A 23,921-nucleotide genomic window follows, 5' to 3' on the forward strand; every position below is an offset into this window, starting at 1 on the left:
AGCATCAACAAGGTATTTCTGCCCAGAGGAATCTTAGGACCTTAAAAAGAAACAGCTGGACTTCTTTAATTTTGTTGAAGACATTTCACCTCTCATCCAAGGCTAAAAAGTGGAGAGTCACAGATATTTAAATCTTAGTTGGTAGTGTCCCTTAGGAGGGGGTAAGTGGCCCACTATTAGTCATGTGACTCATCACATAAGGTGTGAAAAAACCACTTGTGGTTTCAGGTGAAATCAGCGTGATCCCTTAACCCACCCTAACATGTGAACAATTGAGGTCACCTGATATAAGATGCGACTGAAAAGAAAACTGCTCCTCACTGTGAGTCACACTTAAAAGGTTGTAATTTAGAGAATTATGAGTAAATTAGAACATTTCTGATAGCTAGTGAGAGTAGGATGTTCTTAGACTCTGTGATTCTTTTTCTTGCATTTTCATTATTATGTCATTGTATCGTCAATTCAATTAAATTCAGTTTTATTTATACAGCACCAAATTACAGCAACAGTTGCCTCAAGGCAATTTATATTGCCTACCCAACAATCATAAGACTCCCTATGAGCAAGAACTGTGGTGACAGTGGGAAGAAAAAACTCCCTTTTAACAGGAAGAAACCTCCAGCAGAACCAGGCTCAGGGAGGGGTGGCCATCTGCCACAACTACTTCATGGTGAGGGGAGGAAAACAGGACAAAAGACGTGTTGTGGAAGAGAGGCGGAGATTAATAACAAGTAATGATTCAGTGCAGAGAGGCAAGGTGACAAAACAGGTGACAAAAAATTTAATTTAATAGAATCACTTTTCAAAAAAATCCATAAAGACTTTTTGATAAAAGGACATTCACCATTTCATCACTTTGAAATGTGGGGAAATTATCTTTTTTTTTCTTTAATTGTCTTCTAATTTCAAAATAATTCATGTGTGCTTGTTTTTTTTATAACGGTTTTGCATCGATTTTCCACATCTCCTTTAAATGAGCCATGGTTAAATGAATGTATTAGATAAACAGAACTAAATACTGGACTAGCTTACCACAATAGATGGATAAATATAATAGTTTTATTCTAAAAGGATGTCTTAAAGAAATGGTGATACCTAAAAGGAAACAGGAACACATATCCAAAGCAAAGCGGTAAAAATTTGGTTAAAATCTGTAACCCTCCGGGCCCAAAGAGGGCGGTAACGCAAGAGAATCCCGCCCGTCATCCGTTTTAAAACAAACTGAAAAGAAGTCGAGGTAGAGCGGAAAGAAAAAGGAAGAAGAAGGAGAAGACAGAATCGGTACCACAATGACTTCGGCTCGGAGACTAACTAGGGTAAGAAAAAGATCTTAGTTGTTGGATTTCTGCAACTTTGACATGGTTTAAACAATGGTTTCGACTTTATGAGTGTAGCTACAGATTCGTGAGCAAAGAGAAAATGTCCGGGTGTTTGTCGCTCAAGTGTCTGACAAAACGAAAGGATAATGACGGCCGATAGACGGTGACTCGGGGTTTAGTTGTTAATTTGAAATGCCAGCAGAGCGTGATTAAGCTTTAAGATAAAACTGTCATCTACGGCTTTAAGTCGGAAAGCAAGCTGGTGTTTAATAGGCAAGCATGGTGGAAACTGTAGCAGCTCGTTTTAACCGCTTTCGCCGTCTGAAGGCAGCCGCGGAGGCGAAAACATGGAGACTTTGGGGTTGGGACGTGACGTCAGACCTCATCTGAGCCGTATACGTTTAATAAACGTTTAATAATAAAAAATATATATATATGAATGACATTATTCTCTTGTTTAGGGGATTAAGAGTTAGTTATTTGCAAAACAGTATACAAAGTTATTTTGACTTGGTCATGTACTTGCATGTAAACAAACGCAATATAAAACAAACAGAAGGAGTAATGCCTTTATTCAGCTTTTTTCAGCAACAAAATAGAGTAGTCAATAAATTATGAAGAATTAAGTGTAACAATTGGAAAGAATTGTTCCTGTAAGTTAAAAGAGTAAGTAGAAAAATGTGGCTATTGTAGACATTGATTTTTATTTTTAAAGAGAGAAAAAAATGAATTGTATGCTAATGTTGTAAACAGTGTAGTGGCTGGCCAGGCGTTCATACTTTCTTTTGTTCTGACTCGTTTTAGTTTTGATTTGCTGTATGTTAGTAATTTCCTCATACCAAAAAGAAAATGGTGAAGTGTGCTGTCACGACTTCTTGAAATCTCCTGACAGTTCAGTTTTACAGTTCACGTAAATTCCAAATTCCACTGGGAATTAGAAAATAACTACTATTTGCTTTCAGTTAAAACTGTTGCAAGAGAATTATCTGAAATGACTGGGACTGTAGGGCATGTACAGCTTGAATTGATCGGTATAAAATATTATGACTGTCACTTTCTTTCTGCCAATCACTTGCAACTGTAGGACCTCAGTGGTTTGATAACATTTACTAGTTTCTTCCTCCTGTTTGTCTATCTCACCTATATGTTCTTCTGAAATTTATACTGGCAGACTTTTTGACCATATGAATGAAAAATATTTGATCTGAGTAACCAGATGGATTTGTTTTGTAACGCTATTTTTTTTTTTTTAAACTAATGCTAGTGCTAGTGTTCAGCTAACAGCTGGTTGTGGTGGTTGAAGGTGACTGTTATCACAAGGCTGCTCCTTGATATTCTCTGCAACTGCTTTGCTTTATACCTGAAATCAGTCAACCGCAAACAAGGTTAACAAGTCACAAGTTAAACACTTTTTGTTTTTTTGTTGTTGTTTTTTTAAATAACTAAAAGTAACCATCATGGAACCATTAGTCCTCAGCCAATGTTGCTGCACACGCACATTTTAAAGATGCAATACCCATTTAAGTTTGAAGCTGTTTCAGGTTTTTGTTTTTTAATTTTTTTTCTTTAATTTGTTGAGGGTTATGTTAAAAAGCTTAGTCTATATGAATCCTTGAGTGTTTCATACATCACAGGCCTTCATAGCAAAAAACTGAGTTCTCCACCTCTGTCTGTTTGCCATACACACATGTCATTGCAAAGGTCACACTTTGGCAACCCATTATTTAATTAAATTTATTTATTTATTCATTAATTTATTTATTTATTGTTAATTAGTATGAATCTATGACTGCTGCCCTGTAAGTATGCAGAACTGTATTAGTGGAGGTGAAGGTCTCACACAGGCCATCATTGTCCGATGTTAATAAAATTTAAAACACCATAATTGTTTTTGCAGTATTTATGTGAACAGCCTGGAAGGAAAAATGCATTGTGTGAATAGTAATCTGAACCGAGGAATGAGCGGGTATGAGTCATTGTGGAGGAAGTGATGTAACTGTTTACTGTCTGACGGGACTCGGTCCATCAGGGCCATATTACACAGTTCCTCTGAATCACCTACACCCAGCAGATTGTATTTCTTAGCTGGTTTCTTGACTTTTCCTCACGTTTTATCGACATCAATCAGCCACAAGTTTAAAACCACAACTCATAATGTGGCGCTCACCCTAATGTCACCAAAAGAACACACCTTAAGTCAGTGTGTGTGTGTCCGTGTGTGCCCATCCCAACAATGCTTGTCTCGGTTGAGATCTTGGAAATTTGGGGACCAAGTCAGCACTGTGTTGTTCATGTGGTCATTGTAGGTTCTGACAGTCTGCATTTGTGCAGCGTCATGCACAGCAATTTGTGTGCTGACACATTTTTATCCTAGCCAGCTGAAGACTGTTTTTCTGTGGGCTAAAACGGCATGGTCCAGTACTGCCCTTTCTGAACCTGCCGAGTCACCATTTCTCCTTCCTTGGATCACTTTTAGTAGGTTCTGGCTACCAGTTTGGAGATGTTGTGGCTGATTACTCTACGTTATACATTCACGCATTTGTCTGTTTGTTCTTCCTGTTCTGTCACTGCATAATTTTGCACCAAATTTCAATCAATTATGTTTCGTTTCAGGAGATTCAAGACATTCGCGATTCTGGAATAAAGAATTTCCGAATCATTCAAGTGGATGAATCTAATATTTTGAACTGGCAAGGGCTTATTGTTCCTGTAAGTATTGACCCTATGTAACTATACATTTTTCCCACTTTTGTTTCTCTAATGGCTCAAATTTCAGATCACACATTGTGAAGTTCGAGAAGAACATTTTGGTAGAAATTTGGGTTGACTTGTATGAAAAATATTGTTTTATTTTTATTTTTATATATATATATATATATATATATATATATATATATATATATATATATATATATATATATATATATATATATATATATATATATATATATATATATATATATATATAAAATCTGTTGTGAACAGTACATTATCAGCTTACTTGTTTTTTGTTCACTTATTTTATTTTTTTAAGGTTTCTGTTTTGGTAAGTGTCAGACACAAGTTTTGGTTCTGTTTAATGCTGTAGAGAGGGGCATCCTTGATATGTTCAGAAGTATAAAAAAGAAGAACATTATTAGAGAAGAACACTGAAATCATTTTAGCAACATTTTTAATTTTCACTATTAAAAGTATCAAAGCGCACATAAAAATGACCCCCACCAAGTCATCTTAAAGTCAAAGAGCATTATTAATTAAATTATGTAATTATTGTTGACTAAATATTATTCCGATTTTCCTGAAATTAACACATACTTATTTTCTTCAAGGACTGTCCTCCATATGACAAAGGAGCATTTCGGATTGAGATCATCTTCCCTGCAGAGTATCCTTTCAAGCCACCTAAGATAACCTTCAAGACAAAAATCTACCACCCCAACATTGATGAAAAGGGCCAGGTCTGCCTGCCCATCATCAGTGTGGAGAACTGGAAGCCAGCCACGAAAACCTGCCAAGGTGAAAATGGACATCCACATCTTATTATTGTTTTCTTATATCTGTTCCAAAAAGTACCAAATATGCTCACAAATGTTCTTTTCTCATTCCCTCTGTCTGCCAGTGATTCAGTGTCTGGTTGCGATGGTGAACATGCCTCAGCCAGAGCATCCACTGAGGGCTGACCTGGCAGAGGAGTACACTAAAGACCGTGCGAAATTCATGAAGAACGCAGAGGAGTTCACAAAGAAACACAGTGAAAAGCGACCTGTGGACTGACGATCCGCCTCTTAGACTTCCTTTTTGTTTCCTGTTCAAAGAACCCAGCCTGACTCTCTGTTCTTATCCCCTTATTTCACAGAGATGGCCTGTTCTCCAAACCTGCATTGTTTAGCACTGTCCAACCACTCTTTAATAGAGGCTTGTGTTGCTCTTTCACTTTGCCAAAAAGAAAAGCAGGACTTTTTGGTGCACAGGCAGGCTCTGGCCTCAAAGTGTCACCTTTTGGTTGTTTTTGACTTCTTTCTACTGATTTTTTTTTTCTTTCCTTTTTAGAAAAAATAAAATTTTCTGAGGTGGCATCGTCGAAAGTGAAATCTCTGAAAAGTGCTGTTCTGCTTACTTTAATGCTGAATGTGTTCTTAGATTAATCATTAGCTTATGCACACCTGTTTACAGATTTTTAAGCATTGTTTCAAATCTTGACGGCATTTATGCTGTGGGTTATATTTGTCGTCTACTCCTTTCAGTCGTTTTCCCCCTAGGATACACCGTGATCTGTAAAATCACCCGTGGCAGTGGCAGAATTTAAATTTGTTGCTCATGCAAAATTCACACAGGAGCAAAGAAACTTCTGAAAATGCAACAACATTCAAGTCATTGAATCATTTTTGTATCTTTAGAAATATTATTAAACTTCTTCCACCTCTGTTGGCCCCTTTGTAAAGTGCATGTTGTCAGTGAACAGATCCATTATTACTGATGTAAAAACAAGATACAAAATTACTGATGCTTACAAATGTGAGAAGCCAGTAGGAAATACAGAGGCATATGCAGGATCTTTCCTATTCCTGTAGTGGGATTTTTAGGCATAATCCTTACCAGATTTACAGCTGGGTCCAGCTTTGGAGAGGTAAAGAAAGGCGATTGACATTACTTTGATAATGTCATGGTTGTTGATGCTATAGATGGGCTCATCTAAGGATTTCAAAAACTGCACATCTACTGGGATTTTCCTGCGCAACCATCTCTACGGTTTAGATAATGGTTAGGAAAGGAGAGCGTATTCAGTTAACTTATAGATTTTTAGAGGTCAGAGGAAAGGGACCAGACTACTTTGAGCCACTAGAAAGGTGGCAGTAGCTCAAATAACTACTTGTTACAGCGACACCAACTTTGAATGTTAAGCGTTGAAGCTGATAGGCTACAGAATTAGAAGACCATACCAGATGGCGCTCCTGTCAGCTAAGAAGAGGACACTGAGGCTACAATGTGCACAAGCTCACCAAAATTGGCCAGCAGAGGACAGGAAAAATCTTTATTTCTACTGTGATGTTCAGATGGTAGGGTCAGAATCGGCATGAACATAAAAGCATGGATCCATACTGTGTCAATGTTTCAGGATGATCGTGGTGGTGAAATGGTGCGCAGGGTATTTTCTTGGTACATTTTGGACCCGTAAGTACCAACAGAGCACTATTAGCCTACCTGAGTATTATTGCTGACCATGTCCATTCCTTTATAACCATCACGTGCAACTGGAAAATCTGCAGCAACTGGTTGACGCTATCATGACAGTATGAACCAAAATCTCAGGAATGTTTCTAGCACCTTTTTGAATCTCAGCCACTAATAATTAAGACAGTTCTGAAGACAAAAGGGTTTCCAACCCAGCACCAGCATGGTTTACCTAATAAAGTGGCTGATGATGATAGGAAAATAAACTGACATCTAATAACTACAAAACTGACATTATCTTCATACAAACAACAGACTGTGCTTCAGTGAAAGAATTCTGAACCACTTTCTACACTTTATTGCTCAGCCAAAGTGAAAAACAACAACAGCAAAAAACAAAATGAAAGCAATAAAATGTTGTATAGTGTTTATTCATTGAACTTGGGGTTACAATTTTCTTGAGGTAGAGTTTTCCTCTAAAGAACACGTCTAAGATGATTTATCTTAAAGAAATGCACTCTGTCTTGGAAACTTAAAGAGAATGCTTTCTCCTCGCTGATGGGAGTCCCTCTCAGGTGCTCTAGCAGGCTCAGTTTGAGAGGGAGGACTGATCAGGTCACCGAGGAAACTGAGGAGTTCAGTTTTCATTTCCTAAACTGAACAATGGGAGATGGGATTTTGATATCCTGGCCTTTTTCCAGCCGTTTCTCACACTCAATCAGGTAGTTGACGCCGTCAACCAACAACTGGACCAACTCCACCTAGAAGCACACAGCAACAGAATAGCTCAGACAGGGCGTTATATAGAACTGATGCATGTGAGCTTATTAGCATGAAAAAAGAAATTGTGCAAAGGGCAACAAAAGAATCTCCTCACTTCAGATTTGCCCAGACGGTCAAGGTTGGAAATGTCAAAGGTATCACCAGTAGCAGCCGTGTCGACTCCCCCTGTGCCGCGTTTCTGCAGCCGCAGGTTGTCGAGGATTTTGCTGAAACGTGTGTCCTGTAAGTTGGAATCATTTATAACATGTTGAAACTGTAGTTAAAAGATTTCTTTTTCAAGAACAGAAATAATAACATGAATAGAAGTTGGGTTTTTTGGGGGATTTAAAAAAAATTCTAGATGAGATCATGAGGAAGAATTTGGATTATAGAAACCTTTAAAAATTAGCTGACAGAAGTCCCATGAGACAACTGTTGTCGTAAATTGAAAATATTTAAATAAAAGTGAACAGAACTTAAAATTATAGTGTTATAGTGTCATTATATTACCTTGCTTAGTTTTGGCAGGCGTACATGGACACCCGCCCTGAGGCCGGTGCCCAGGTTGGACGGACATGTGAGGACGTATCCCAGACGTTCATTCCACATGAATTCCCACCCTCTCTCCTGGATCAGGTGCTCCACCTGTAAACAGTATGTTCATGGTTGCCCAATCACATTTTATCTATACATAATAGTTGAGCAAGATAATCACTTTTTGCAGCGCTTTAGTTGAGAGCTGAGAAGTTTGAAATTTGAGGAGTTTTCATGTTAACAAAATAAGTACATAATGAAATAAATGCAGTTTTCTTTTATTATGAGTCAGGATAGATAATATATAACATTTGTTCCCTTTTTCAAACGTAGACTGTAAGTAAACTAGTCATCAAACAGAAATTATTTATTAATAAACAGAATTTTAAAACACTCAAAGTGCTGGATCAAAGACTCAGAATTATGACACTTGTTTTCAGATGCCCCAAATGACCAAAATTGGATAGTGCTGACATGTGAAGTAACATAGCTAAATTAATGAAATGCAGTTCCTCTAGTGGCCACTGGAGCCTAGCTCATAATCAAGCCAATGCACATAATTTTGGTGAGTGAAATTCTAGTATTTTATAAGTCTGCTACTTAACAGGTATATGTCTTTGAATAGTTAATGGATCCAACCTGCTAATCGAGCTAGGTAGTACTAGCTAATAAGTTCTACCCTCTTGTCCAAATATGGTTTCTTTTGGTCCCCAAAAACAACATGACAATGACTAAAATGCTGAAACGTTATTAAAACCTGTCAGGAATGGAATGGTGGCTTTGCCCATCTTTTATATACAGTTTGGGAGTGTGATGCATTTATTTTTTAAACCAGTGGCCAAACAGAGTTACAACAGCTGAGTTTGCACCTCACAGTGGATTTAATGTGTCACAAAGAATAATCCTTTTTGATGACTGAAATGAAGATGTGTCAAATATGAAATTTGACACAATTCGTGTATAAACACGAATGTTTATAAACTGAGTAATAATTGAGATATTTCAGCCTGATACAACTCAGCAACATTAGCAGCCACAAAAAAGACTGTCTAATTATCAAAATGATATCCCTTTACTCTGTTTGACATCACACTCCACTGTACCTGTTTGAGTCCGTTGCAAAATCTCTCAAACACTCTCTTCATGTTGCCGCCCTTCTCCATGGAGATAACTCTGGTGTGGTCCTCCTCATTGACCCAGATCAGGAAGGTCTTATCATTGTTGTGCCTGAGGAAAAGAAAACAAGAAAACTACTCGTCTTTCATTACTGCTGATGACTCATGACACAAGGCACTTTGATATTCACACTTGTCGTCTGTGCAAAAACATGCGTTTATAAAAAGCTATGCACACCAAATGGAAAACACAGCATCAAACTTCCTGCTGTTTTAGTGGCTCAGTTTCCAGGAACAGGCACAATAATAACTCATACATGGTCACACAGCAGCGGACATGCACAAGAACTGAATAGACCATACCAGATCCCCCTGGCATCTGGCCAGTCTCTGGCCATAAAGGCACATGTCAACAGTGGAGAGACAGGCTTGTCAAATAAGAAGTGATCCTACAGGTGGGAATGGTTAAGGGAGGATCAAGAAGGAAAGAGATGTAGATTTTTAGATTTTAAAGGGAAGAAAGACTTCTTTACAATTTGGTGATGAAAAGATTTCAAAGAGTCATATATAAAAGGGCATTGGTCTTTTTTAATAGGTATTGTTGAGGCTGCAATGAGATTAGTCTTTAAAAAATGGATTTAAAAAATATATTCTCAAAAAATAAATAAATATATATATATAAATATAGATGAACAGCCTTTACAGAAGCTACACGGGGTTGCTGCACCATCTTGTGGTTCAAAGTGGTATTATGCAAGAGTACAGCTTATCCCATTTCACTGTCAGTTGATATCCCTGCAGATGACCTGAACATAAAGCCACAGCTGCTGTTTCTTCACCTTCTGTTGAAAGCCTTATTTCAGTTTGGAAAGTTTTAAACTCTATTTAAGCAACATATTTTGTTAAGATTTATTTTTGTCCTTATCTGGCAGTTCAGCAGTGAAGAGTAGACAGGAAAGAGGGCGAGAAGGAGAAGGAGAAGACATACAGCAAGGGGCTGCAGGTTAGACTGAAATCAAGCCACTGCATTTCAGCTGTAAGGCATATGGTGCCTGTTTAACCAGTAAGCTAAACGGATACCCAACAAAGTGCTGGGTGCCAAAGAAACATCCACCCCATAAATCTCTATATTTACCATTTTTAAATTTACCATTCACACAAAATAATAATTACAAATAACATTAAATCATAAGTTTAAATATAAAGGAAAGCGTATACATTTCTCTGAAATGATTAACTGACATCAATAAGTTGCTGCTGCTCCTTTTCCGTCATGTCTCCTAGGCTGTAGTAGTGTCCAGCCAGGTCTCCTTTAAGGCCAGCTAGGGCTGTCACTACTACCCGCTCCACCTCACGGCGCTCAGCCCTCGAACAGGCTGGGGGGAGGCTAAGCCCACGGATACTACGGCCAGTACGCACCCGGGATGACAGAACATAATTCTCATCAAACATGCCATGGGTTATCTGGAAAGGACAAAGGCAAAGACAAGTGTTTCATACGTGTAGAAATCGAATATGGATGCATTGAAATTATAGTGGCAAGAAGCTATGGTCTAACCTTGGAGGCATCCAGGTCAGTAGGATGTTTCATGACTCTGGGGTCATAGCCATTATGTCTGTCTTTGATGACAGGGTCAAAGAGCTCAGCAAACACCTAGAAGCACCAGCAAACAAAGTCTGCAGTGTAGGTTTGTTTCAGGAAGTCAGAAGTTTACTTTGACAGTTGATGTCTTATGATATAGACGGTGTGGAATTGCACCTTTATAATAAGGATAATCATCAGCTCTATGACAAAGAATCAACAGTTACTGGCTTAATGGGGAAAAAAGACTGTTCCAACCATACTTTCATTCAGGTACTACACTCTGTATAATGACACATCATTTCTGACAGTATGCATGATACTTTAGCTATGAACATATGAATCAGTTCATAAAAAGTCTTCTGCTATCTTCTGTTGTCGAAACATTTTGTAGTGAGTAATTCTTATGAAATGTGCAAGTGATATGAGGCATGCTTTTTTTTAACCTTACTGCCTCAGTTTTTGAGTTCTCACGTATTACCAGATTTACAATTAATCAATATACTGATTATTATTAAGATAAGCACAGGTTATTCAGTGGATAATTTAAACAAAACCCACTTTGTTTTACCTCATAGCTCTCCTCGTCACCAGCCACGCAACCCACTGTCTTGATGAAAGGGTGTCCAGGGTTGTCGACTCCCGTTTGGATGCACTGGTCAAGGGTCCAGTTGTTGGGGGTGACTTTGTCCCTCAATTTGGCATAAATAGCTGGAGTAAGAGCAGAGGCCATGCAGTTGTTGTGCTTCCTCAGGTCAGGGTAATCAGAGCTTCAAGAGGAGACGGATTGAAGAAATGTAAAAGTTTTGAGAGTTACGACACCCCTGGAATAATATTCCTTCTTACTCCAGCTAATGTTGACAACATAATTTTCCCTTCAACGTATTCAGTGCTGATCTAGCATATAGCTGTGGTACAGAATACCAGTTGGTTAACCTGGAGATATCTCATTTGTAAGCAAATAGACAATTTGATGTGTACATTGTTGGTTTGGGGTTGGGGGAAAGATTTTTAGGTAATTTTTGTTCTTTTATTTTGCTAACTTAGGGGTTTTTATTTATTTATTTGTATAGCGCCAAATCACAACAACAGTCACCCCAAGACACTGTATATTATAAGGTAAAGACCATACAATAATGGAGAAAAACCCTAACAATAAAATGACCCTATCTAAGCAAGCACTTGGCAACAGTAGAAAGGAGAAACTCCCTTTTAACAGGAAGAAACCCCCAGAAGAACCAGGTTCAGGGAGGGGCAGCCATTTGACAGAACAAAAGACATGCAATGAAAGAGAGCCAGAGGTTGATAATAGCTACTGGTGGCTCCCATTTGTCCTCAACTAGCTGCTAAACTTAGCTGCCATTTAGGGGGTAAGAGTACTATAACTCTGGAATCAGAGAGTTCATCAATATCAGGAATCTAATATTGGACAAAGAGTATATGGAGTCAGTGGCTAAATTCTGAATCTTTATATTGTGTAAAACTATTAGGAACTTAAGGTGCTTTTAGATTCTGATCCAGCATGCAGTGGCACTAAGTAGGCTTCAAATCATTCCAAATTTATCCTGGAGCCTAAATATGAGCACACTATCAGAAAAATCTATCTTCAGCCACCAGAGAAGCAAGTGTACTCTATGTATGCATAGGATGAGTGGGTAAAGGCAGTAAAAGGGGAGAGCATAAAATACAGTGTGAAAAAGTAAGTGAGAGTGAGCCAAAGGTAACCCAGATGAAATGTGAGAGCGTCACTGATCTTGCAAGACATCGCCAGCATATCTGACATGACATTGTGTACTCTTTGAAACTCTCAGATGTTTAGTTGGACTGTGTTGACACAATCCACACATGTTTATTAATGCTGCAGGCTCAGTGCATAAGATGAGATCAGAAAGCCCTTATTTATCCCAGAAGTTGGAAAATTGCTGTGAAACAATAACTTGTTATATAGAAAATACAAAACAGTATGCAGGGTACTTTTACTTTGAACACATGAATCAGTTCATAAACAGTCTAGTGATGTCACCTTCTGCTTATTTCTGTTATGGAAACATTTTGTAGTGAGTCACTCTTATGAAATGTGCAAGTGATGTGAGGCACGTAGTTGGTCTGTCTGTTTTTAAGGGAGATAATTGCAGTCTAATACCTACTCACTGACTGGTCAAGGTCATCTACTGCAGAAAGAACTTTTTGCTTCAATCCTCACATCTCTTATTGTCATCAGTCCCTATGATGTAACCTACTCTTTCACCTCACTTTTGACTGTCTTTCTTCTTGCTTAAGCATAGAGTGTATATGAAAGATGTACAAAGCCACTGTGACATCATTCTATTCAATTCAGTTTTATTTGTGTAGTACCAACTCATGCTTGAAGGCACTTTATATTGAACAGTAAACACCCTACAATATTTTAGTGTAAAGGCACAACAATATTAGAAAGTCAACCCCATGAGTAAACACTAGATGACAGTATAAAGGAAAAACTTCATTTTAACAGGAAGAAGCCTCCAGCAGGCTCAAGGGGAAGTTGGGGGAAAGGGAAATAGAAGTGAGCAGGGAGAGACAGGACAAAAGGCGCGCTATGAAAGAGAGAGCCATTAACTATTAATGGTTAAATATAATAGTGGTGTATAGCATCACCAGAGAGTGAAAAGATGACGCAGCAGAACTAAGGATTGAGGTTCAGGGTCACTAAGTCAGCAGTAATTATAAGCTTTATCAAAAAGAAAAGTTTTAAACTAAATTTTCAATTTAGTGGTATTGCGCAAATGGATGAAGATATCCCTGCAAATGTTATCAATGGAAGAACATATCCTGGTCAAAAATGACTCCAAGATTCCTCACACTGTTACTGGGGGCTAAGGTAATGCCACCTAGCATAAGATTCTGGTGAGAGGCCATGTTTTAATATTTTTAGGGTAGAGTAAAATAACCTTAGTTTTCTCTAAATTTAGAATGTCATTCAGGAACTTCATGTCTTTCAGACATGCCCATAGATTAACTAGTTGAATTGTATCATTTGCCACTTGGTATTTTGAAACCACACATCAGGGGTGTCCAACTCCAGGCCTCAAGGGCCGGTGTCCTGGAGGTTTTAGATGTGTCCTTGGTCCAACATAGCTGATTTATAGGGCTATATAAATGGCCTGTCTTAAGGTTCACCAGAGGCCTGGTAATGAACTAATCATTTGATTCAGGTGTGCTGACCTAGGGTGATATCTCAAACTGGCAGGACCCTTGAGACCTGAAGTTGGACACCCCTGCCGTACATAGCCAGTGAGGGGCAGATGTGACTGAGCGATGTGTAAATATACTGTAACAACCTGTCAATAACAAGGTAATGTAGGCTGAATCTTAGAGCACCCCTGGTTTTATCCTCCTTTTTTAAATTGTTGTCATATTTTACAAAGTAAAGCTTTAGTTGCACTGAGATCATAAATTCTTCAAAAAATAAAAAACTATTAAGGTCATAGAACAAGGAAGCCAAATGGTAATGTTCTAACAGATTTCTAGCCAACCAAGTTCTTTTTACAACTGGTCACCCCTTGGTGGCATTAGTGGTGCTAATGTTGACCTGTCTTACCTGGGAGGGTAAAGCTTCTTCTTTGCCTCAGCAGCCAGAGAACTGTTTTCACTCAACAAGAATCCAGCTGTTCCTGCTCCCAAGCCGGCCAACAGCACAGCTGTATTGCGCTTGGAGATCAGGCGTGTGAAAGAGCTTGCCATTTTTCTGCTAGCTGGGTTTTCAGTAGCAAAAGGACTACATATAAAAACACAAAAGCAAGGTTTTGTTGATGACTTGTGAATGGTGCTAACATATACACGTACAGGCAAAGTGGAAATGGACACCTGATGTGTATCTAGTATCCTCATGTTGTGGTGTCCCTGGATCATCATAATAAATGTTGCTGTAAATTCAGCATTGCAAGTGACCAATCACATTGTCATGATGTTATAGTTTTGGGGTGTAGAATAAAACTGCGAAAAAAATCCAAAAAAGGATCAGGTCAGGGTTAGGGCTGAGGATTGGGATGTGATTGTAGTGAGAGTTCTAAAGATTAAGGTAGGATACCCAGAACAATCTAGGCCTAACTTGCTCTTATCTAATGACCTTTCACCCATGAAAAGTTTTATTCAATATTATATCAAGCTTAGACCATGGGAGGCTCTGGCAAACACTCTTAGTGTTATTATCGCAGTCTTAATGGCAGGTTTCATATGACACAGAATGGCAGGTTTCATATGACACTAATGCTTTGCTATTGAACAGTGAGAAGTCAGCCGTAAGCTAACAAAAAATGCGACATTTATTCAAAAAGAAATGGCTTTAATAATCATTCTTGTTAATTTTGTCGAAATGTCCCACAAAAGCAATTCATTTAGTTTCATGGACCTGGCCTGGAAGGTCAAATTTTAGCTTATCCGCTGTGGATTGTGTCCATGAGAGTGTGTCTTTATATAGAGGGGAGCTGTGAGGTCGTTGTTAGTCCTATTAATCAGAGTCAGACCTGAAATTAAAAGTCACTCAGTTAGTCACATGATTTTTATGAGCTCCGTTTGTCCCACTCTAAGGCTTTTCCTTTCTCTGTGTAGGTTAAAGGCAGTTCACTCTGTGGGTCAATGGGCGTAGTATTTATAGATTGGTGGAAGGCGGTTGCACTGCCAGGATTCAGTGTCAAGATCCAAGCCATGCCTGGCTCAGACGGTGACATTCAGAACTGGTCATAAGACCAGAACCTCATAAGGCAGTGGGACAGACAGATGGAAACAAGGCAGTTGGAAGGTGAAGTGTACAGGAGAGCTGATGTATCAGGATGAAAAACAGGTGGAAAGAGAGTGCAAGAGTTCTTTCTAGAGATCAGCCTGTGAGAAACCACCTCTACTAACCAACACTGAAAATTATGAGATCTTACAGATGCTCTAAGATCACTGTCCCCTCCCCTGGTTGCTGTGACCTTTTAACTGGAAACTTTTCATGTAAAAAAAAAAAGCACCTACTCTCTGTTTGATTTTCTACGTTTCTTCCTGTTGTTTGCTTACATATCACCTTGAAATCATCATCAAATCCTGCTTCACCTTCCACCTGCTTTCCTTGTCCATAGCTTTTAAACTTCACATTAATTTTGAATGTCAAAAGCATGCAATTTTTTTGTATACAGCCTGGATCTTTAATACTAGCTCTACAACCAGCTCAATAATTTTCCCAAGTATTGGAAGCAAATGAAGGCTTTCTGTAGGAGAAATAAGAGAAAGGAGATACAGTACCTGTAGAAAAGCTGCTGCCTTCTTGCTCAGGGTCTCTTGTTAAACAGCTTTTCACTCTCCTCTTACACAAGGCTCCACCCCGTCATGTGGGATTAGAAGGTCGTAGCCAATCAAAAGTTCAGAAAGAAATAATTATAAGCCAATGGACGTATAGTATGCTTTCTGCTGAGCCATGATTAACCATGACCACCAAGGCTCCAATATCACTGTCCAGTTTGACCTTGATATTTGAAAATGATCTCTTGTTCCACTTCTGTGACCATGAGAGCTATGTACAGCAGCAGCCATGCCCTGAGTTAGAGGATTCAATATTTGCACATTACAAAAATCCCATGCATAAAATTTAGTGAGAAAATCCTATGTGGATAGGTAGTTAAACTAGACTCACTGTAGCCAATACCAAGAGAAACTAGATCTCCCAGTATAAACCTTAGAGTTTTGTACACAAGTACTGTCCTCCCAATGCACTGTCAGCTAATAAGCTGCATGGGTATGGGTAAACTTCAGTGCAGCTTGTTTTATTTGATTAAGATCCAGCAGATCCCAGAAGACTCTCTGTCCAGAAGACTTCAGTCTTTGGAACAGCAAAGATGCAGGAACCTCAAGGTCCCAGGAATCTGGTAGAGGAACCGAGCTTTAAGTAGGGGTAAAGACCCCCGCAAGGGCGAGAGGGAAATGAATTTAGAGAGAGTGAGAGAGAGAGAGAGAGAGAGAGAGAGAGAGTGTAATATTATGGCCGATGGCTCAACTCATACCCTGCTTATGCTTATGTAGGGCACACAATTTTGGCTGCTTTCCTTACAGTTGCTGCACATCTGCAACCCAATTTTCAACCCACTTTTTATTTGGTTTTCTGTTTTTGTGCCATGTTTTTTACTGACATTTTCCCACACTGTCACTCTCAGTGCTGACATCATTAATCTAGTCCAATCATCTTCTTGCAATCGTTAAACCAACCCCTGTTTCGCATAGTTTAAATATGGGCTCTCAGTCATTCTCCCTTTCAGGCTCTCCTTCATACAACCTACCTGCTCCCCGTCTAAACCTCACAGACCCTCAGTCTTCATCTTCACCAGCAACCACCAGCATCTAGACTTTGGGGGTGGGGTGGGGGTGGGGGGCGTCCTAAATCCTATGACTGCTGAGATTCTGGTCTGCCATGATGGGTCATGAGTCTAATTATGAAATCCATTATTTTTCAATATCTCAGTAAATCATGCTCAATTCTTCCAAGTGATCTCTTCTCAGTGAACTTGCATTAGTCTGTGTGCAAGTTTTATTTTGGCAACAATGTGTGTTCATTTTTTTTCTTTTTGATGATTTTATGTGTCCTCTTTCTGCTTGATAAAACAACAATGTGCATCAGAATTACAGTTTGAACAGTTTATTTTTTATTTTATTTTTAAGCTTATAAATACATTAGCAAAACTGTAACTTCAAAGTATGCAGCAGTGTAAGAAAGCAGATTCCGGACCCTTGAAATGGCAAAAAATACGCCCCCAGACCCAATAACCCATCCCTACCACATCCCAAAGACATCAAACAAGCACAAAATTTTAAGTTCAGGGGAAATCACACTATATTCATGTTATAATCAAAATTACAGTCTAATGAAAATCTTTGAATTAATAATAAATTAATAGTGCAAAGATCTTACTATTTCACTAATACACTCAATAGAGTTTGAAATATGAATATGAAAAATTGATCACATTGACGGGAACTATTAAGAATAGTGCCACATATCAAGAATATGTGGCACTATGCTTTTGTAGCATGAAAGAACCCCTTGAGTCCAACTCTCAAAAAGTGAAGCTCAAAAAGTTTTGTGTACAAAATCATAAACATTAAAAAACTCAAAAGACAGGATCTGATTGTAAAGAGAAAGAAAAATGTCTTAAAAACTGTAATGAGCATATTTCAAAACCTGCAATGTGTTTAAACTTTAAGGATTTTTGCTCTGACATGCGAGAGAATCTGTAAGAACATAAAGCTTTCATTTTTCCTTTTTATCATAGCGTAAGATTAAAAAAAGATAAAAAGCGAAGCGTTAGATAACGTCTCCTGTGAAACAGACAGTATTAAAGTAGATAAAATATGTGACGTACTCCAGCTGTTTAGGAAACCCAGCATGTCTACACACACACACACACACACACACACACACACACACACACACACACACACACACACACACACACACACAGAGACTTTCTCAGTTACTCAATTATGCAATTACTTGATTACTTGCTACAGGGTCCCCAACAACCCCAACAACCCCAAACTTACTGTGTAAACTAGTGCAACTAGTTTGTGTTCATTTGATTTGTGTTACAGAAAACTGATATGTTGTAAGGACAACTTTGAATAGGTAACAGAACTGTACCACTGTTTTATAGTCTGCTCACTAAATATACACTTCAGTAAGGCACATTTTCTCCTGAGTTTCCCAAGCGCAGTGATTGATGGCATTCTATGTAACAACCCCTGCTGTGTAATGAATGAATGAATGTGTTGCTCTGAGCTAGAAATTGTATATATATCAACTATATGTCTGTTTAGAAGATGCAGTTAGCCAGGTGGTAGTCGGGGTTCAATCTTGAGTGAGAGTTCATAAAGGGTATCTTCATCAATCACTATGCTTTTATCCAGCAGGAACTGAGTCACCTGGAATGGAATGAGATAAGTTAAATTTAAAGATTTTGGATTTTTTGAAGGTTAAGCAGTGAAAAATTATACACTTACTCTGATATTGATTGTTTGTTATTAAACACATTTTCCTGCTAAACTGGCTTCAGTATATTTTTTTAATTATGTAAACAGCTCATATAAATCTGCTTAAAAAAATCATTAACAATAATTACACGTTACAAATATCTAATTAGACACACCTTTGGTTGGTGCTCTATCCTGTACGGTGTTTGCTGGAACTGACGGATCTCCCGGATGATATGAGAAATCTGAGATACCAAGGACAAAGTTACTGGAATGCTTCAGACATGATGTTTTTTTCTAGAGTGTGTGTGTGTGTGTGTGTGTGTGTGTGTGTGTGTGTGTGTGTGTGTGTGTGTGTGTGTGTGTGTGTGAGGGGGGTGGGGGGTTCACTCGCTGTCCTGGTAAGAGACTTGTTAGTCTCTAACCAATAACCTGAAATTACTCCCTGCTACATGCTTGTATTTCGAAGGAAATATCTGAAACAAGCTCATTAAAAAAGATGCACAGAGTACAGGCCTTTTGGAGAGCCAGTTCAATAGTATTGTTTAGGCCTCCAGCAGTAGTAAAGGTAGATATTCAGTGCAAGTATTAAATTATTTAAGACAAAATTCTGGAAACTGTGACTTTAGGTATTGTAGTATCATATCACAAAGATGGACAAAAACAGGGGCTGTGTGCATAGATGTTCAATGTCTAAATAGATCATCATAATCAAGTCCTAGATGACCGTTAGTCAGTATTCAATAGAGTATGGCATATGTGCCTCAAACGGATTTAAGCAGCTCAATAACTGACATCCAGATTCAAATTTTATGTTTTTAAAGTTTTTTCTGCTATATAGACCATTAAGGCACAGTGAATTGTGAGTTTTGTGCCAAATTCCAGTTTTAGGAAAGTGTAATCCTTACCATCCTCATCTTAGAGAAGTTAACAAGGCCTTCCTCTGTAAAGTTGGGTGTCCCCTCCTCAATGCAGGCCAGGTCAGTGAGGTACATGCCCAGGTAAGGGACACATGGAGGATTACAGCTGTGCAGACAAAGCAGAAATGTACAGTGTTTATGAACTGATTTGAGACATTTTCCTCTGCTCACTGGCTATATTTACTTTTTCAGTGTCTCTCTGAGGTTCTTGAACCGTCCCTCTGATGACACAATCTTCTGAAGTCTGTCCCTCAGTCCCTTTGTCTGAAAATAATGAAAAAAAGAGTAATTTTTTCAGTACACAGATGTGGTATTATTTTCAGCAGCTCTCTGAAAGGAGAATCAACCTGTTTGCAGACTTTTGCCCAGGTCTTTTTAAGCCTGTAGATGGCACTGCCTTCGAGTGCAGCAATGATCTCCAGTACTCCGTTGTAGTTATTGAGGCAGCGACAGATGTCAGCCACTGCCAGCCACTTCTCAATGGAGCTGGCTCTGGAGGCCACATCAGTATGGGTCATTATCTGAGACGCTACCAGGTTGCTCATCTGTGAAGCAAGGTATAGAGAGATGAGAGATGTGTCCAATAATCTGTCTGCCTTCAGTGATATCCCAAATTATGTCACTGATATTAGTGGGCAAAAGAATACACCACCAATCTAATGTGGATAATCATATATATTTAGTTTGATTGTGAAAGCTTTCTTCTTTATAGACTGAAATTTTAGGAAAGACAGCTATTAAATGCAGCTCGTCCTTTGATTCTTCAGCATTGAGAATCCAGTATTTAAAATGTAGAAATATATTTTAATTAAAGGCACTGCTCTTACTTGTATTTTTCCATTTCCACTTTTTGATTACTGAATGCTTTTGTATTATTAAGTCTGTTAAATCCTCTTTTTCAGTTCTGTCTCCCTCTAGCTTACAGAGGGATGTCATGTGTACTGGACTCTAAGTAGTGGTCACTGGCCACTTTTTAAGAAACTGTCTGGCTTTTGCCCCTGACTGAACAAGAGAGACAACTGTTGTACCACAGACTTTTTATAAAACTCCCTATAAGCCCCACCACTACATCACTGCTCAGGATAAAAAGTCACCGTCTTACATCATTAAAGTGCTGGGTGGTCTTCATGATGTATGGAGTCCTTTCCGTTTTATCCAGCTTCATAAAGCCCTGACCTAGGAACTCCCTGCAGGACAGAAAATATCCAAAATCATAGGTTACACATACTGTATGTCCACATGTCATAATCTGTTCCCTACAATCTCTGAGCTTTACTCCTCCAAATCTTTAGCCCCCTATGGGAAGTTATCTTTGAGTCAAATACTATATTTCTTTAAGTGTAATTTTGTTTATATTAATCAAGGATATTGTTAGTTCAGGTAGACCATAAAATCAAACAGCCTAGATCCCAGCAGATCAGCTGATATCATTGGCAGCCTACATCAACTAGATGTAGGCTGCCAATGATATCAGCTATTCTGCTGGGATCCAGGCTTATAGTCCTCTACACATCTAATTTAAGGTGTTTTAGCAGGCCAATAAATCCTAGTTAAATTACTGTATAATTTGTTAACTTGCTAACTTACTATAAACTGGGCAGCTGTATTCTTAAGGCACGTTGAGATACCCAACTAGACTCAATATAGGCAAATGCGCTGTACAAAGACATTTTAAAGAGATGATCATATTAAATAACTCCAGGGTGATGCAAGGAGAGCTTGAATGTCTTGTATAACATACTTACTCATAAGGAATACTCCTGAACACAATATGATCCAGCAAGGTGATCTGTTCTGCTAGTTCTAGGGCTGAGAGTGACTCAAAACACTCTGATTTAGGACTCTCTGCCTTGAAAACACAGACAAACAAACTGCATGTGTAAAAAACAGTACTAAACTGCAAAGCTCTTCAGGGGACTACAGTACCACACAAACACAAATTAAGTCCACATATAAGGAAACGACCTGTGGATATTTGAGGAGGGAGGTAACATAATTCTCCTCAATACAGAGTAACCACAGCGGCTATTTTTCACAAGGCAAGGACATGACATTACTGACATTATTCTTACCACAATGAAGTGTAGAAGCGGGCAGCTCTTCTGTGTCATTCATGAGATAAAGGATTTCGACAAACAAGTTATAAACTTGTCAGGAAAATCTTTTATGAAACTCGTTCTGCTAAATGACAGTACTGACCATTTGTAATATGCCTTCCATCCCGAGCTGAGCATCATCTTGTTCTTCTTGAGAAAGTGCACTGAAAACCAAAAATGACATAGCATTACATACATGCAGTGCCAGTCATATGAAAGCTGATCTCATGAACATTAGATCATGAACCTCTACAACACTTTGTGTTGCAATGAAAATAACTCAACTAAACATTCAAAATCATGATCTAAAATTTGCATGAATTTTTGAAAAAGTAATTCATCCATAGTTACGTGACAACAACAAGGGTCTTCACTAACTAATGGGTGACAGCACAGTAGCTATGCCTATCTTTCAGATAAAGTTTATTTTATTGAAAGGGACCTGCAAAAGCAGGGTCATGAGGCTAACAACACAGGGAGCTGAATTAGCAGTATCAGTTCTTTTTATATGTAATCTGCTGTTTACCTACTTCACCCTAGAGGCAATCTGCTATAAATTCTAGTGTTAAAATGCCTAGGTTAACGGCACTCAAAACCCTGTTTAACTCACTCATCCTAGATTTACACTTGTATGACTTAAACTGATTGGACTGACAGGTGCACAGACACAGGCAGCTGTTCTGGATAGACCATCACAAGAAATTTGTGCTTCAGTTTTGACGATTGAAATTCTTGTCTTGGATAAGTCTTTTACTAATTACAGATATTTACTAATTGCACTTTGTCTGCACATTGCCCCTTACAGTTTATCAATAACAGCTATAACCAAACCCACTAGAATGTGCTATCTTAGCACTCCAGCTTCTTTTCCAAATATGGAAACTTTTACTACAGAAAAAGCAAGGTAGGGTCTTAAACACTTACACTGAAGTTTCCGCCTGCAAACTAATGGGTGACAACATGTTAACTAAGTCTATTTTGCATGCACAGTCTATGGCTTCACCTTGCCTATTGCAGAAAAAAAATTCTAGGACAGTGTGTAGATAAAAAGAAGTACACAATGATATTTACAGCAATCCCTTTGTACCTTAATATGTTTGTTGTAGCTTTCCTCTCTTGCGGCAGCAGATCTGGATCTCGCAACACCTCTTCTAGTAGACTGATCACCCCCACCTTCAGCTCACTGTTCATTTCAAAGTCCTGATTGAAACAACACATGCATATATATTTATAGGGAAGCTTAGACTTGAAGTTAAGATTAGAGTAGTGGGCACTCACAGAAAGATTCATTTCAGTGGTTTATTGTGTATTTAACATCTAATTAAGCTTGCACTCATATATGACAGTGGGAAGGGGAAAGGGTGAGGTTGTACGTGAAGGGAACAGAGGTGATGAGAGGTGTTGGATAGGTATGGTGTTAAGAAGAGAAATACAGGGGAACAAATAGTAACCAGAATTTGCCAAGGAGATGGAAATGACTTTAGTGAGCATGTGCTTTAAGATAGGGAGGAACATGGGGTGAAGCATAAGAATGGAGGAAAGTGAACACAGCTGGACTACATCTTACACAGAAGGTGGAATCTGAAAGGCTGAAAAATGCAAGGACATAGTCTTTGTGGAATATGATGTTTGCAGATGACATTGTGATCTATAGTGAGAGCAGGAAGCAGGTGAAGAGATGCAGGTCTGCGAGACAGACACATCCAGATTTTGTATTTTCGAGACAGAACAAACCCTATTAGGAGTTCACTATGATGTGAACCAGTGGGGGGACTGAAAACCTATCTACACCTTTACCTTAGCAAAAATTTGATGTATTTGTGCCCGATTCCATCCTCCAGTTACTCCAGTTCTCATTCATTACTGACATTATCCTATCATACCTCAAATTCTCATGTCTTGAAATAAATTGCCCCAAGACCATTAATAAAGGCGTCTGTGTTCAAAGATGACAGCACCTCCAGTCGCACAGCTCTCGCTGTAAGACGCCTTTCACACTTAACCTAAGAAGGCCCAAAGCAATCCTCTCTAATCTGAGTAAATGGAGATTCATCTGGAAAGATCATCAGCTGACGTCCCATTGCTGCTTGAAGTCTATATTTAGCTAAAATCCTCCTTAGTAGTAGTTGCACCTGGAAACAAAAAGCTTTGCTGAAACTGAGAAAGCATGTGATAATGTCCACTCTGCCATGTTTTTGGATGTACATGTTGTACATGTTGAAGCACAAGGTCAGAAGTGTGAAGATCCCAAGCCAATAAAACCTGATGCCTTGCCTCCTCTGGTATAGCGCTCTACTAAGCCTAACCCAACTCTCAAAATGCCATCCATAAGCTTGAAAATAAGCCTACTGAGGTGACTGCTCTTCTTCATATTTCACCTTTCTGCAAACCACTGATCTCATCTGAATATTTCTTCTTCTGAATTAGCAAATAGCAACTAACTC

The 23,921-nt window shown here is 38.7% G+C and overlaps 3 protein-coding genes across 9 annotated transcripts in view; 1 reads left to right on the top strand and 2 right to left on the bottom strand.

The window, feature by feature from the left end:
• The first annotated feature begins 1,159 nt into the window (after positions 1 to 1,159).
• On the top strand, positions 1,160 to 5,742 carry ube2l3a (ubiquitin-conjugating enzyme E2L 3a). The gene is made up of 4 exons (XM_026173024.2): positions 1,160 to 1,316; positions 3,933 to 4,028; positions 4,649 to 4,835; positions 4,939 to 5,742. Exons 1-4 carry the CDS (start codon positions 1,290 to 1,292, stop codon positions 5,091 to 5,093), a joined length of 465 nt encoding a protein of 154 aa, XP_026028809.1. The 5' UTR covers positions 1,160 to 1,289; the 3' UTR covers positions 5,094 to 5,742.
• Positions 5,743 to 6,903: 1,161 nt separating this feature from the next.
• Positions 6,904 to 15,896, bottom strand: ckmt2a (creatine kinase, mitochondrial 2a (sarcomeric)). Its single transcript, XM_026173023.2, has 10 exons — positions 15,747 to 15,896; positions 14,065 to 14,241; positions 11,056 to 11,254; positions 10,461 to 10,556; positions 10,145 to 10,366; positions 9,266 to 9,351; positions 8,891 to 9,014; positions 7,764 to 7,898; positions 7,369 to 7,494; positions 6,904 to 7,252 (listed from the first exon to the last, which is right to left on the bottom strand). Exons 2-10 carry the CDS (start codon positions 14,205 to 14,207, stop codon positions 7,136 to 7,138), a joined length of 1,248 nt encoding a protein of 415 aa, XP_026028808.2. The 5' UTR covers positions 14,208 to 14,241; positions 15,747 to 15,896; the 3' UTR covers positions 6,904 to 7,135.
• A 1,218-nt stretch (positions 15,897 to 17,114) lies between these two features.
• rasgrf2a (Ras protein-specific guanine nucleotide-releasing factor 2a) overlaps positions 17,115 to 23,921 on the bottom strand; it is a 51,107-nt gene continuing 44,300 nt past the window's right edge. For 6 of the 7 annotated variants that reach the window (XM_080303481.1, XM_080303480.1, XM_080303479.1 and 3 more), the window contains 10 exons: positions 22,565 to 22,677; positions 21,581 to 21,641; positions 21,454 to 21,483; positions 21,127 to 21,230; positions 20,484 to 20,568; positions 19,729 to 19,926; positions 19,566 to 19,645; positions 19,370 to 19,487; positions 18,638 to 18,706; positions 17,115 to 18,413 (listed from right to left, as the gene is read on the bottom strand). In XM_080303481.1, coding sequence (XP_080159607.1) covers positions 18,318 to 18,413; positions 18,638 to 18,706; positions 19,370 to 19,487; positions 19,566 to 19,645; positions 19,729 to 19,926; positions 20,484 to 20,568; positions 21,127 to 21,230; positions 21,454 to 21,483; positions 21,581 to 21,641; positions 22,565 to 22,677 — 954 coding nt within the window. In that variant the 3' untranslated portion in view covers positions 17,115 to 18,317. Of the gene's footprint in view, positions 18,414 to 18,637; positions 18,707 to 19,369; positions 19,488 to 19,565; positions 19,646 to 19,728; positions 19,927 to 20,483; positions 20,569 to 21,126; positions 21,231 to 21,453; positions 21,484 to 21,580; positions 21,642 to 22,564; positions 22,678 to 23,921 lie in introns of those variants that run through there. The other variant, XR_013909950.1, reaches the window with a different exon arrangement.

Source organism: Astatotilapia calliptera, chromosome 7, assembly GCF_964374335.1.
Source record: "Astatotilapia calliptera chromosome 7, fAstCal68.1, whole genome shotgun sequence".
NCBI lineage: Eukaryota > Metazoa > Chordata > Actinopteri > Cichliformes > Cichlidae > Astatotilapia > Astatotilapia calliptera.